Source organism: Aulonocara sp. 'chitande type north' Nkhata Bay, linkage group LG5 (assembly GCF_057382095.1).
Source record: "Aulonocara sp. 'chitande type north' Nkhata Bay isolate Kocher_YH1m ecotype deep benthic linkage group LG5, A_spYH_male_GT1.1, whole genome shotgun sequence".
Lineage (NCBI taxonomy): Eukaryota > Metazoa > Chordata > Actinopteri > Cichliformes > Cichlidae > Aulonocara > Aulonocara sp. 'chitande type north' Nkhata Bay.
Window position 1 is genome coordinate 28,157,497 of NC_141348.1, and position 15,201 is coordinate 28,172,697.

General features: G+C 42.2%; 1 protein-coding gene across 2 annotated transcripts; it reads left to right on the forward strand.

The window, feature by feature from the left end:
- Positions 1-767: 767 nt before the first annotated feature.
- On the forward strand, positions 768-14,909 carry prdm2b (PR domain containing 2, with ZNF domain b). 2 transcript variants are annotated; one of them, XM_086292717.1, is made up of 8 exons: positions 768-808; positions 2,478-2,595; positions 3,479-3,582; positions 3,864-4,016; positions 5,852-5,978; positions 8,080-8,184; positions 8,304-12,844; positions 12,979-14,909. In XM_086292717.1, the coding sequence occupies exons 2-8, from the start codon at positions 2,481-2,483 to the stop codon at positions 12,994-12,996; spliced, it is 5,163 nt and encodes a 1,720-aa protein (XP_086148843.1). In that variant the 5' UTR covers positions 768-808; positions 2,478-2,480; the 3' UTR covers positions 12,997-14,909. The 2 variants fall into 2 exon arrangements, with proteins under 2 accessions (XP_086148843.1, XP_086148845.1); XM_086292719.1 differs by lacking the exons at positions 768-808; positions 2,478-2,595; positions 3,479-3,582; positions 3,864-4,016; positions 5,852-5,978 and adding an exon at positions 6,042-6,480 and having other exon boundaries at positions 12,979-14,907.
- Positions 14,910-15,201: the final 292 nt, after the last annotated feature.

A 15,201-nucleotide genomic window follows, 5' to 3' on the forward strand; every position in this document is an offset into this window, starting at 1 on the left:
GAGGGATTAATAACGTATTCTGATTCTGATTAAGTCTACTTTTACTGAAAAAGTTTTCACTCGGCTCTCATTTGAACTTGTTTCTACATTATTCTGTTAAAAATAAAATCTTAATAAACTTAATAATTTAACAAAATAAATTAACCAACACGTGCTTGTGCTTTTGGAAACACTAAATCCCATTTCCCCCCATGTACCTCCCTCATTTTGAAATGACGTATATTATTTAAATTCTAAAATACTGCCCTATTAGATTTAGAATAACTGCAATAGAGATATGGCAACAAGGAAGCAACAGCTCAGTTACTTAAAATTAAAAATACATAAAAACAGAGGACGCATTGACACCCTTCTGCCTGCATTTCCACTGCTTTTATTGAGTTCCTCTCTGCTATTCATGGTTGCACAGATGGTACCAGCCTACAGGCCCATTATGCTCACAGATTAATCTAGGCAAGGTACTTAATTGGCATGGTTTCATGTTAGGCTGCAGTGTGGACAGGACTTGGACCACTGCTCGCAAGAGAGGCGAGCAAGGGAGCCTTGCTCTGGTCGTCCACAAAAAAAAGAAAAAGAAAGAAAGAAAACCAAAACACCCCCCTCCTTCCTCGCAGGCTGACTTGAGAATTATATTTGCCCCATCGCTGTGTGTGTGAGCACGGGTCTGAGAGGCTGCCTCTCCCAACTCCACTACACCGCGATTCGAGTCACTGAAAAGGCTTTCGACTCAAGCCCTCCATCCACCATTTTCAACAGATTGACAGCAGGTAGAGCACAAAAATCACAAGTTCCCGGTGAAATAAAGCAGGTAAGTGCGCGTATGAGTATCCTAAACCCAACAAACACCTTACGACAGGAAATATTGAGGGAGAAAAACCGCTCCAACCACCTTACTCCCGGCCAGCATCGGGAAGAATAAGGGGAGCGGACGGTTTGCCTACAAGGGTAACAATAAACTGCATCTTTCAGGCGCTTTAGTGTAAGGCTTCCAGTCAGTTTTGTTTGCTTGGATCAACTTTTCTTTTCTTTGACGATCTGAGAGAAAACGCTTTAAAATGCGCTCTACGCACACACCCCAATTTAAAATCTCTTGCTGTTTGTAGCTTGAACTTCAGCTAGGGGGGATTTAAACATGTCTGATCACAACTCCAGGAACGCCGGTGGTAGTAAAAGAAAAAATATATAATCAATCTACACCGACTGGCCAATAAAAAGTTAAGCATTTTAGCCTTTATTTTAAAGGGGCATCAATAGCTCAAGCTCGAGTGCCTCAAGTGGAGACAGTGAGGTTTATTGTCTCAGATATGCCATTTATCTGCCACTGCCTCATCATTTTGTCACGTTACAGTCGTTAAGGTCAAAATATCTGCTAGTGAACCGCTCGGGTTTTATATCTCTTTATTGCATTGAGTGTAATAATGCGTATGCCTGGTCCACAGAGCCACACATGGGTCAGCTGCTTATTGCTGTCCCTAACAAATGGCTTTTCTGCCAGTTGGGATACAAAGCGAGAGACTTAAAGCTCAGTATGTGCCTGTTATGGAAATAGTTGCAGGATTAATTTGCTAAGCTGAAAGTTAATTCCGCGATTAGTTAATAGACAGGAAAAAAACACCTCTAAAGCCAACAAGCAAAAGATTATTTTGGCTTTTTTCCTCAATATCTTTTACTTTTTATGAGTGTAATTTGAAAAGTTTCTGTTAACTTGCACAGCGTATGCATGATTGTGACAGTTTCTGCCCACTGATACTAAAGGCGTTAAAGAGCTGCTGCCTGCAAGGCTCTAAGTGAACTAAGATGATGCTTACTAAATGAACGGAAGTGCACCAGATTGTGCTGAAGAAGAAACTTGGAGGGGTGGAAATAACAAATGGCACTGATGATTAAACCTGAGAGCTACATTATTAAACTGAAAAGGAATAATATTACACACATACAAGTAAACAATCTCTGATTTTTGCCTCTTCATGGGTGTTTTTTCTTTCTTTTTTTGCCTCAGTTGCACACTGACTGAGGTCTGTAGAAAATGGTTGTTTCATATGCATAATATACTGCTGTATTGTGATACCACTGAGAATTATTCTTTAAAATTCCTGTAAATCAGCCTTACTGAATCTGAAGCATAAACCTTTTAGCTGCTTATGCATCTGGGGAATATAAATGGCTGCATAATTATTCAGAGCCACAAGAGGCTTCTGTAACAGAAGCTGACGAGGAAATATCTCCAAAATGCTGTCTACCTGTGGTCAGATTTACATGCTGCAACTTCCATTTCAGAAAAAATAACAGCCGTTTCTTTTTAAGAACAGGAAATGGATCACTATAGATAATTAGACATAAGTTTTGCTTTTATTTGCTATTGGATCTCAGTTTTATGCACAGACAAGTAAAAACGCAGCAGAATATAACTGCAGATGTTTTAATGAGCCAGGTGCTTTTGACAATCAACGAGTGCTGCTTCATGTCACTTATTGCAGGCCATGGCTATTACTGGAGGTACAGTGGAGTCTTTGAATGAAATTCCAGCTCATGTGTGGAAAGATTTGCCTGACTATCTGAATCTGGGGCCTTCTGCTGTAAATCAGAGCCGCATTGGTGAGTAGCCGGTCTCATTTCATAACTGTAACAACTTCTTTTAGGACTGGCAACATGTTGAGTTTCATTTGAATCTCACGGCTATATAACCTTGAAACAGACTTCCAGCAACCAATGATTGTGGAGCAAAGCAAGACCAGGCTGGGCCAGAAAGTGAAACTTGAAAATGATAACTGAATCAGAACTTAAACAAACATGAAGCGAGTCATCTGAGTCGAAGGCTTTGAGTGTTTTTTTCTAACATGCCTCGTGCATGCTTACTCCTTCAAAGAGTCTGTTAGATGCATAAACATCTCGTGGTGCTAAACACCCGTGCTTTACAGCTAGACAGATACATTATATGGACATGCAAACATGCATTAAATCAAGAAGCGTGGGTTGTATTGATCTGTATTTGAAATCAAAGTGAGCAAATGCAATGAAATAATAATGAAGAAACTGATCAAAGAGTGGGGAAAAATCAAAGCAAGGACAAACCAGGATATGATACTGCTCACCTTGATCTCCTATCTGACACAAAATCCACCGGGTTGAAATATAGTTGCATAATTATTGGATCTCCTGCTTCTGCTAACTGATTTATTCTGTGCACAAAGTTAGAATTTAAACATCTAAATCAGTCCTAAAATGACCCCCCCCCCCCCCCCCCACCCCCAAAACAAAATGACTTCACTGAGGTTTATTACATGGCGTATCATGCCTATCCTTACGATTATCAACACAGACTGTTAAGGTTTACCAAAATATATCAGTTGTGGCTCTATTTTATAAGTGTGCTCACATATTTCCATGCATTATTAATAAATGCATTAATATATAACTCTCAGATGTGGCATGAGTAAGGTGTCTTTGCTTTTTATTTCTTTATTTTTATTATTTTCAGGTGTTTGGGCGACACGAGTCATCCCTAAAGGCAAGAAGCTTGGTCCGTTTGTTGGAGAGAAGAAGAAAAGGTCCCAGGTGACCAGCAATATTTACATGTGGGAGGTATGTTGCAGCCCTCCCCTTGCTCCTTTTCCCTAAAAATGCGCATAGCCACCTTTTTCTGTGATACTTGCTAATAACGAGCCCAGCTGCATTCTTTATCAAGCAGCAGTAGTTCAAAAGAGTTTAGGAAGTCCTCTGTGTGCCGTGAGCAAGTTAACATAAACATTTGGAGTTTTCCAAGGCACAGAATTAAAAAACTCTTCACTGCATCTCTGTTTCTGATTTAGATTTATTTATTTATTTGCTTTTTAAAACGTCACCTTCCCGCTTGTGTTCTGTAGGTTTATTTCCCAACACGGGGCTGGATGTGTATCGATGCCACAGACCCCATGAAGGGGAACTGGCTGCGATACGTTAACTGGGCCCGCTCCAGTGAAGAGCAGAATCTTTTCCCACTGGAAATCAACAGAGCCATTCACTACAAAGTATTAAGGGTAGGTCAAACACATTCCCGTGTCAGCGCGTTGCATGTGTGACTATGAATGTACTGCTGATTAAGATCCTCAGGGTTGGATGGTTTTTCTTAGATGATCTTGAGACACCCGGGAACATTGTTTTTGGCCCTCTTGCTCTCTGCAGAGTTGATGTAACCTGTCACTTAACAGCTGTTGTTAATCATCAACCACAAATATAAGCAAAGGTGTAATTGATTTGCCTCTCTTTGATTAATGATTTTCTGCTGGAGTGTAGCGGCTCACTATGGTGTCTCTCGAGCCGTCTGGATGTTTCTCTGGAGGATTAGAATTAACAGTAAACCCTCCCCCCCCAAACCCTAAACTTAAACTCAGTGTATTTATTTGTTACAGCAACATGAATATATGTATGTATGTATGTGTGTGTGTATATGTATGTATGTGTGTGTGTATATGTATGTATGTATGTATGTGTGTGTGTATATGTATGTATGTGTGTGTGTATATGTATGTATGTGTGTGTGTATATGTATGTATGTATGTATGTATGTATGTATGTATATATATGTATGTATGTATATGTATGTATGTATATATATATATATATATATATATATATATATATATATATATATATATATATATATATATATATATATATATATATATATATATGTATGTGTGTGTATGTATGTGTATGTATGTATGTGTGTGTATGTATGTGTATGTATGTATGTGTGTGTATGTATGTGTGTGTATGTATGTGTGTGTATATATATGTATGTGTGTATGTGTATGTGTATATATATGTATGTGTGTGTGTGTATGTGTATATATATGTATGTGTGTATGTGTATGTATGTATGTATGTATATATATGTATGTATGTATATATATGTATGTATGTGTATATATATGTATGTATGTATGTATGTATGTATATATATATATATATATATATATATATATATATATATATATATATATATATATATATATATATATATATATATATATATATATATATATATATGTGTGTATGTGTGTGTATGTGTATATATATGTATGTGTGTGTATGTGTATATATATGTATGTGTGTATGTGTATTTTATTATTACTGATGAATAAGTAATGACAGTCTAATGTAGCACGCACTCACTGGACAGTTCAGTAGGTACACCTCATTAGCTGCACATCCATGATGTGAATCTCCCATATCAACACATTCATTGCCCAGGTGCTTTACTGGATTGAGATCTGGTGACTGTGGAGGCTATTTAAGTACAGTGAACTCAATGTAATGTTTAAAAAAAACAAAAACAGTCTGAGATGATATGAGCTTTGTAATAAGGGGATCAACCACCAGCAACCATGCCACCTTGGATCACATTTCTTTCCCATTCTTATATTCGATATGAATAATGTCTATATGTCTAATGGGCTTTATTAAAAAGTACTACCTCAGTGAGTAGTATTGGATTGTACAGGTGTACATTTACCATTCAAAGCAAAAGCATTATATTGGTTACCAAACAAAGGGCTCAAATGACGGTAACACCTGTAATTATCCTCTAAGGTACCCCTTCGAACTATTACAAAAAACTGAATTTGAAAGTTTAGATGTAGTGTGATTTATAAAGCCTTTATAAACCTCATAAAGTGGTAATTAACTGCGTTAATTTTGAAATGACAAAGGTTATATGTTGCATGCTTGTTCCTATTGAGATTATTCTTAAAACACTGTGAAATACCCTAAGCCTTTAGACAGATTAGATGCACAGTAGCCCAAATATCCCCGTTGCCTCTCAGCAAGCCGGTCTGTGATTGGTAGGCGACCTCATCTCTCATTGTTGCAGCCTATCGGGCCGGGAGAGGAGCTGCTGGTGTGGTACACTGTGGAAGACAACCCTGAGATAACAGCTGCACTAGAGGAAGAAAGGGCCAGCAGTCTGAGCAGGAAAAATTCAGCCAGAGCGAGGCGAGGTGAGGCCTTTTACTTCATAACCATGATGACATTTAAGAGCTTTGTTTCTCCCTTGTGGCAGATACGCAAATTAGCCGGGGATTGTTTTGCTGTGGAGCCCAGCCGAAGTTGTAAGTGGCGAGCTAGCGAGCTACAAATGAAGGAAGGCTAGTGGAAGCTAACGTTAACGGTCGCGATGTGCGGGGCTTTTCTTTACTTTCGTATCAGACTTTACGTTCGCCCATAGCGGCTGATTTGGCTCTAAACGCCGACCAAGTGGCTATACACGGTCCGTGAGATGACTTGTTTAGCTTTCAAGCGAGACTCCGAGCAACTTTTTTTAGCAGCTTTTCCTCATCTGGGTCCTGACGTTGTCGAGGATGTGACCTTCCTTGAGTTCCTAAAGCGTGAAAGCCATCCATCGGCGAGCCTCTCGTCTTGATGATGGCCTATAGCAGGTTAGCTAACTAGCAGCTTCCTTATCCAAGCAGAGGCTGATCGAGGGGCCCATCTAAGGAAAGGGTAAGAAGCTGAAATATCGCGGTTGTATTTTTGCATGTAGTGTTTGAAATCGGGCGATACATCGCTGGGGTCCAGAATAACCAGTTCATCGAGTTGTCATACTTGGTGTTCTGTGCTAGCAGTAAGCTAAAGGGCTAGGTGTGATCGCACGGACATCTCGGTGTGCAGGAAAAGAAGGGAAACTGTGTGTGTAGGGTAATTTTATTATTAAAAACTCATCGCTGGCGGTGAATACACAGGCATCCACTATGTAAAAGGTCGAGGCAGTGTTATATTCCGGGTTGGCAAACAGAAACTTTCCGTGACACAACATCAAAACAAAACCAAAGAGTAGCAGCACACAAAACTGCTTCTGTGCCTTCTCCCCCTTCTCTCCTCACTTACTTTGAAATAAATAACGTATAAAAACGTGAAAGTAAGCACTAGTACCATCAGCGCAGCTGATAAATTCCAAGAAACGGTAACCTTGGCTGTTGTGTTGTGTGCCACATTTCCATTTACCAGCATGAACTTTGAACATGTTATTTCCATAAAAGACAGCAAGCTCTCACCTTGTCATGAGATGTCATCAATACATGACTACAAAAAAGAATGCAAAATGATTAAAAAATATGCTGTGTGCAATGTCAAAAATTGGTCAGTGCGCACTGTTTTGCTTTATATTCTGCTGTAAATGTATAATATTACAAGAGTACAGTGCAGTATAATGGAGTACATCTGCCCACATTTGATATATAGTCTTATAAATGACTTGACTTGCTATTAACATGCAATTAATAGCTACATTCAGCAGACAGAAACACAAATCCTTCATTATAACATCAGAAAAAATTAAATCTGAGGATTGGGAGCTATACAACTCTACAGGCAGTATGCTGTGACCCCTAATGCCAGTGTACTGTGAAGTGAACCTCAGTAAATTAACTATCCTGCCTTTGGATTAGCAATGATCCATATTCCCTAACCTGCGTGTGGTGTACTTGTAGAGTGACTGCTGGATTAAAAAAATGGTTTACACAAATGTACACAAAGATAAATTGTACAAAAGTGGGCAGTGGTGCAGCTGCTGTGGATTTGGCAGAATGGCTCTGGCCCTGCTGGTCAGATGCCTGACCTGCAGCATGTGTTTCTCTGCTATGAACTGGGCTTTGAAGGCCAGGTCAGATGGCCTTTTGACTCATTTCAGTGACAAGGAGGTGCAGGGGAGACTCCTGAGTCAAACTAGACATCGGCATTCAAAATATGTCCTATTGGGCTTAGTGTGAGCCTCAATCATTAGGTAATTGTCACATTTAAATGACTGATGCATATGAGCTCATAATTGGAATACAATTTAAGTGTAATCTGCATGCTTATCATGCCTGTAAATTATAGTGTGTACAAACTGAAAGATTTGCTGTACAGAACTGAGCAATCGCTGAGGAAATATTTGAGCTGACTTTGGTGTAGAACTTAAAGTCAGTTAAAGTAATCTGGCAGCAATAAAAAATATCAAGAGGAAAGGATATTACAAGATACTAAGATAACTTTTCTTGACTAAAGTGTGTGATCAGTGATTGAGCTTTATACAAAGTGATGTGTGTGTGTTTGTACTTGCAGCCAGAAGAAAGCTGCTGGAGAAAGCCAGACAGGCTGGTTTGGGTGGATTCAAGAAAACGAGTGGAACCAAACCTACTGTCAAGGAGATGTGGGATGGGGAAGGAGGTAAGTTTCCTTATTGTGAAGTAGTTGATTTAAACAATTTTATTTTATTTATTTTATTAACTGCTACCTGTGTGTTGCAACTACTTAAAACATTTGATTAATTTTGATATGTTTTGCAGGAGTGAAGGGGACGGAGAAGGATGGGACGCCGTTATCCGTGCAGGAAATCAAGACGGCGCATTCACTGGGAAGCACTGACCATAAAGATGTACAGGACATGTCAACAGCATTAACAGACAGAGGAGACTTGGAGGAGGATGAAGAGGAGGATGAAGTAGAAGAAGAAGGAGAGGAGGAAGAGGAGGAGGATGGTGATGATGTGGAAGACTCAGAAGCTGCTCTGCATTTAACTGTCACTGATTCCATGTTAAACAAACTAGCATGCCCCGAAGAAAGCCACGGGGATGCACAGGTAAAGTCGGAGTCTTCCTCCCTAGCTGGACGAGAGCCAGAGGTTGATCCCGATCTTGACCCTGATGGTGACCTTGAGGGTGATCCACAAGGAGAGCCCTATCCCTGTCAGCACTGTGAGCGCCACTTTGCCACCAGACAGGGCCTGGAGCGTCACATACACATTCACGCTATGAGCAACCAGCAAGCACAACTTTTCAAGTGCCGCTACTGCAATAAATCCTTTGGCTCACAGGTGGGACGGCGGCGGCACGAGAGACGGCATGAGAGCGGCTCTAAGAAAAGGCCCGGCTATCTGGCTGGACCTGCCAGTCCTGTGGTGCAGACAGATTCAAGTCCTGACTGCACCAGCCCAACTACTCACTATATAGCCACAGGATCCCAGTTTACAGGAGGACAGCTGCACAACTCTGATATGCAGAGAAAGGAGTTGGGGCCTCAAGTTGACCGTCCCTTTATGTTGGATGAAAACGGGGAGTCAAAAGAACTCCACCCCTGCAAGTACTGCAATAAAGCCTTTGGCACACACACTAACATGCGCAGACACCAACGCAGAATACATGAACGACACTTGTTACCAAAAGGAGTTCGAAGGAAAGCTATGCTGCAGCAAGAGGCAGCGCGGCAGCCTGACGGGTCCCCCAGCATGAGCCCTCCTACCGTCTACGTTCCCAGTGCAGACACGGAAGACGAGGCAGACAGGGACGATTACGCGGTTGACATATCCAAAAACATCTCTGAGAATTTGAGCTTCTACATTGATGGCAAGATCGTGTCCACGAGCGCAGTGAGTACTTGTGAAGTGATAGAAGTGGACTCGAGATCTGCAGCTCTGTTTGGTCTGGACACCGTCATCCTCAACCCAACTCAGATCAGTCAAGCGCTGAAGGTGGAGACTAGAACAACTAACACAAAGCAAACCTCCAACACTGGACAGCCAGCAGCTAAAAGGAGAACATCTACACCCCCCCTTATTCCCAGCCTTAAAGTGGAGACGGAAACTTCAGCATCATCTTCATCATCGTCTTCCACATCTTCCTCATCCAACTTGTTAGTGGGAGGTCTGTTTCAACAGGCCACTGATTCATCGGCTTTTCAGCGAGAGAAAAACGTTTACCTCTCGCCGAAACTCAAACAGCTTCTTCAGGCGCAAGACATCCAGAAATCAACCGTAACTCTGATAACAGACAGCCATAAGCTAGCCTCGCAGCTGTCCGTCATGCCGCTGCAAGGGTCTTCAGGGAAGTTTAAAAGAAGAACGGCTTCTCCTCCGTCGTCGTCTCCGCAGCTCAGCCCTGCAAGTAAAAATGAGAGTGGTAAAGTTGAAGTGGCAAGCTTATACACTCTTAAGGTACCGAAGCTGGAAAGCCAGACCGCATCACCTTCTGAGAGCCTGATGGACAAAGATGACAGGGAAACTCTGAGCCCTTCTGGAAATGCCACCCATAACCAACCTTCCTCTAGTAGCGGAGGAAATTCCTGTAATCAGCAGCCCTTGGATTTGTCAAACTCTGTCAGCAAGAAGAGTGAGAATTTGAACAAAGTGCTCGGGGATTCGGCTCTTGATTTAAGCTTCCATCGGAAGACCACAGGTGAGCCCGAATCAAAGGGGAATGCAGCACCACAGCCACTAACCAAAAAGAGAAAGCCTAACACCAGCATGCTTGCAAAGGTGCTAATGAACGAGTATGCTGGTCTAAATTTGCCGGGAGATGAGGGTCCCTCGACTCTGGCAAACATAAATTCTTTCCCTTCTCACTCTCCTAATGTTGGATCCGATTCAGCCAACCCCTCTCCGCCATCTTTGACCCCCATGACCATGACTCCCTCTTCACCCGGGACTTCTAGTGTCACATCCCCGACGCCACCTCCGCCTGTACTACCCACCATACCCTCTCCGCCAGCCATGCCTAGTTCTCCTCTCTCTCAGCCTTCGGACTCATCCTTGCTGAGGCCTCTGCCTGTGCTCTCACCAAAAATGTCTCCGAGATCAATTGAAGAGAAATCCCACTTGGAGGAGGAGAGCTTCTCAGCTGAGGAAAACAAAGATGAGGAGGAGAAGCACATCTCTGAGCTGCTGGATTCCCCAGACACTTCACTTAAAGGTCCCTCAAATGGCTCAAGTACACCGAGCCCTCCAGAGGCAGAATCAGTCGATATGCCCACTACAGAGGATGATGTATCGCAGACTGGAACTTCCAACAGTCTGCCTAATGGTAATCAGAACCATGACACTGTCTCTGAAACTGAGAAACCGGACTTTGCTGCTATCTCGTCCCAACCAGAATCCTCATCCTCTTTAAAAGCTCCCTCTGACTCACATGATTCATCCTCATCACAAGCTTCGCAGTCTCCCCATCCGATTACAATAAAAGAAGAACCTGAGCACTGTATAGATGAGTTATTGGGTACTAGTCATGCCTCTCCGTGTGGCTTTGACTCTTCTCCTCAGCCTGCTGCTGCTCTCCCTGCTGCCCCTGAACCGACTGATAAAACTGCTGAGCCCGAGGAAATTGACATGACGTACTGCAAGACTTTTGTATGTAATGTGTGTGAAAAGCCGTTTGGCTCCATCAAAGAGCTCAGCGGACATATCGTAGAGCACGCCGCAGACTGGCCGTTCAAGTGCGAGTTTTGCGTCCAGCTGTTTGGTGACGCTCCAGCCCTGCTTGCTCATCGGACGACACTACATGGAGTGGGCCAGATCTTTGTGTGCTCTATTTGTTCCAAAGAGTTTGCCTTTCTCTGTAACCTCCAGCAGCATCAGAAGGATCTGCATCCAAATGAAGCATGCTCACATACTACTGTAGAGAGTGGGAAACTTAGGCCACAGAATTATACCGATCCTTCCAGAGCCAAAGAGGAAAGCAGTCCCTCAACACCAGCTCTTGAGATGGCTGATGAAAATGCGCCACCCAGCGACTCTCATTTACTAAAAGAAGAGCCAGATGTTAATGGAAATCATACAGAGGAGGGGGCAGAGGACCCCAATGAGGAGCTGTACACTACAATAAAGATCATGGCATCAGAAGGAGGGAAGCCTAAAGGTCCTGATGTCCGCCTTGGCATTAATCAGCACTACCCCAGTTATAAACCACCCCCATTTCCTTATCATAGCCGTTCCCATGCTGGCTCTGTGGCCTCGGCTACAAACTTCACCACCCACAACATACCACAGACTTTTAGCACTGCCATTCGCTGCACCAAGTGTGGCAACAGCTTTGACAACATGCCCGAACTGCACCAACACATACTGGTCTGTGCCAGCGCCAGTGATAAAAAGCGTTACACTCCCAAGAAAAACCCCATCCCTCTCAAGCAAATAGTGAAGAGTCCAAACGGAGTGGCGTCCCCCACAGCAGCCGCTGCAGGCCAGAGTGCTTTCCGTAGAATGGGTCAGCCAAAGAGACTAAACTTTAATCAAGACACTGGCAAAACAAAAATGAGTGCCCTGAGCAAGAAGAAACACGAGCTGGTGCAGAAGGCAATTTCGCAGAAAAATAAAACCGCCACGAATGCAAAGAAGGCTGCCATCAAAGTGGAAGAAGAGCACACCTCTAATGTCTGCCCCCACTGCAGTCGTGTGTTTACTTATACCGCGAGTCTGACTAAGCACATGGCAGTCAGCTGCCCCATGAAGCCTGTCGTTGTTAAAAAGGGCAAAAGAGGTCTCGCGGAGGTGAAAAAAGAGCCAGGGTCTGTGGCAGATAAAAACACGAGTCTGAGGAAAAAAGCATCTGACGGTGAAGCACACGCAGACACTGAATCTAAACCTTTGGGAAAGACCAGGGCTCGTAGCTCCGGTGGTGCAGACCCCGAACGTCTCCAGGCAAGAAAAGGGAAAACCCCTGCCGCAGTGGGCCGACCAAAGAGGCCCGCCTCCTTCCCAGCTCTGGTTCCTGCAAGCAAAAGAACTAAAAAGGGCCAAGTTCAGTATTTACCTCCCACCCCTTCAGCCGTGGACACTCCTAGCGAGGCTTCACAACGGCCAGCCATGAGAATGCAGCGTATGGGCAAAGAGGCAGCACCCAAGAGATTAACGGAGGCCAAGTCATCATCATCATCACCGCCATCAACAACTCAGCAGCAGCAGCAGCAACAACAAGTGAAGAAGGAGGAGCGGTTCTCTCTTCGAACACGGGAGAGAGTTGGTGGTCCCGTCACCAGGAGCTTACAGATGGCCAGCACAGCTCCTGCTGCTGAGCCGAAGACCGATGAACCACCAATTCAAGAGCCAAAAGACACTCAGGTGAGTTATCTGTTGGCTTACTGCAGTCACACTGATTATCATACTGATGTCATATTTATTTGTCAAGTTTTTGAAGCAATTCAAATAACTGACCAATCATTGTGCTGCTTCTGTTTGTTTGCTCCCCCCTAAAGGAGGTGGCGACGAAGTGAGCCATGTGACATTATTGAGCTCCCTCTGTTCACCTATCAGGTAGCACTCTGGAGTCATCGTGTAACCAAGGACGCCCTTTGTGACGTTTTGCTCAGTTGTTTTTGGTTTTTTTCCTACTCGAAACATGTCAAGTCTGCTTATCTCAACTGCCTTGCTGGATTTAAGGAGGGAACTCTTTATCTTCCATCCATCTTATGAACTGAACTGAGCCTCGATTTCTAGCCAGCCTTGCAAAAACAACAACAACAAAAAAAAAAACCCACAAAAAAAGGAAACTGTAAATGACAGTGAATTAATATATTCAATGTGTGTCCTTACTTGACCCAAAACAGTAAGATTAGGGCTCCGTTATTTTTGGAAAGCTGACATATTGCAAATGGCAATCATGTATCAGTTAGTGTTAGGGAAACTTGTTTATTATTATTATTTTTTTCCCCCTTTTAGGTCTTTTTTAAAAAATTTTTTATTTGTTTGTTTGTTTTATTTGGATGTCTCCAGAGTCTCTTAATGCATGAGCTGTATAGAGTTAAAAACTAGATTAAACCCGTGCCTCTCCTTGTGGGCACCTACTTCAGTTTATACATGATTTGCAAAGTATGTACGTTCGAATTTCCTTTTTTTGTAGTCTTTATATTGTAGAATATATCTTATTTGTTTGGGAAACAAAAATGAAAGAGGGCAGTACAGTTTACTGCAACAATTGGTCCTCAGGAACACTGTATATGCGTGTGGTAAGTATGTATATGGTTACAGTTGGATGACAGCTCTTCCTTAGGTTTAAATCTCATGCCAAGTGTCATGTTTTGTTTTTTTAACTTGCTTTCTTTTTTGTTCATCTGGTGTTAGCAGGTGATTCCCGTTGTAAAAATGTGATGGGACTGATGTCTCCTCTTTAAAAAATAAATAAATAATGAAAATAATTTTGATATCACGCATTAAGCCCAGTGTTCTTACAGCACTTTAAAACAAACTGCCAAAATTTCAAGCTGGATCAGAAAGCCTATTTATAAGAAACATGCGCGTCATGGAATGTATTCAGGTCTGCTGATAATTTGCCCCAACGGGCAGAAAATTATTCTTCCAATCTCAGATATTTACCTTTTTTTTTTTTTTTTTTAAAGCCTTTTTGCAAAGACATCTGCAAACTATTTGTTATCTTTAAGAAGTTTGATAATTCCCTAAATGCCAAAATGCATGATACACTTCTTTTTTTGTAAGCGAACGTATATAAAGTCGCTTCATGTGTTCTTTCTCACGCGAAAGCCACAGAAGTGCAGCCGAAGTTTTTTTTTTTTTTTTGAGGACTGTGCCATTTCTGTTTCAGTGAATTCATGTGTACTTCATGAAAACCTCATCCAGGCCCTGCAAGTGAAAACTTTTTGTTTCTGCAGTGTTCGACCCACCTTTCCCACTCGCATCCAGTTATCCGACGGCAAACACGCAGGCAGTGCTTAAACGCTCGTAGCATGTTCTGGGAAAATAAATTGAACAATATGATTAAAAGCTAATTTATATTTCCATGAGAAATCTTCATGCTTTGCCTTTCAGTCTCATGAATTATGTATTTAAGGATGAACAAAGACAAAAATCCCAAATGACCTCATGTAAAACGTTGCTGTAATTGACATAATTAAAATACGTTTTTCAATTTGTGTAAAGCTTTATTTGTTCTTTTGCTTGTGGGACTCTCAGTTATACGCAGATTTTTGAGATTTGGGCATAGAGGACTGGGAATTTTTTGTTGTTGTTATTGGCAGCACTGGGCTTGATTTAAAATATGTACTTGTGCATTATCATGGTATCGTACTGATATAAAAAATCAATTGGTGAATGTAGACAGAAAGGATTGATTAACTGGTCTGACTCCTTTTATATACTGAGACCTTTTTCTTTCTTTTTTTTTCAAACATAATAGATGTCCCTGCCATTGGAGCTGTAATAAAGTCTTTCACATTACATTTACTGATTACCTTCTCCACTTAGAGTTTGGCAGGGACTTCACCCAATTATGAAAAATGAATTTTAGTTTTCATTGTATTTGACTTTGATAGAAGGTAAGAAATCTTGCATAAATCATGTGAAGTCGCCGCCTTTGCTTCACGGGTTGGCAGACTACGACTGGGACAGGGGACCCGGGGACCCCGTCAGCTGGTTCCTGCAAGATTTGTATCTATTTTGGGAGCAGTTTGCTAGTCAGGTGGCTG

Bases quoted from the DNA above. Each gene is read 5' to 3' on its own strand.
- prdm2b (XM_086292717.1), top strand. From the start codon at position 2,481: ATGGCTATTACTGGAGGTACAGTGGAGTCTTTGAATGAAATTCCAGCT. The intron at 5,979-8,079 runs GTGAGGCCTTTT...TTGTACTTGCAG, and splicing joins TTCAGCCAGAGCGAGGCGAG to CCAGAAGAAAGCTGCTGGAG. The intron at 8,185-8,303 runs GTAAGTTTCCTT...TATGTTTTGCAG, and splicing joins GATGTGGGATGGGGAAGGAG to GAGTGAAGGGGACGGAGAAG.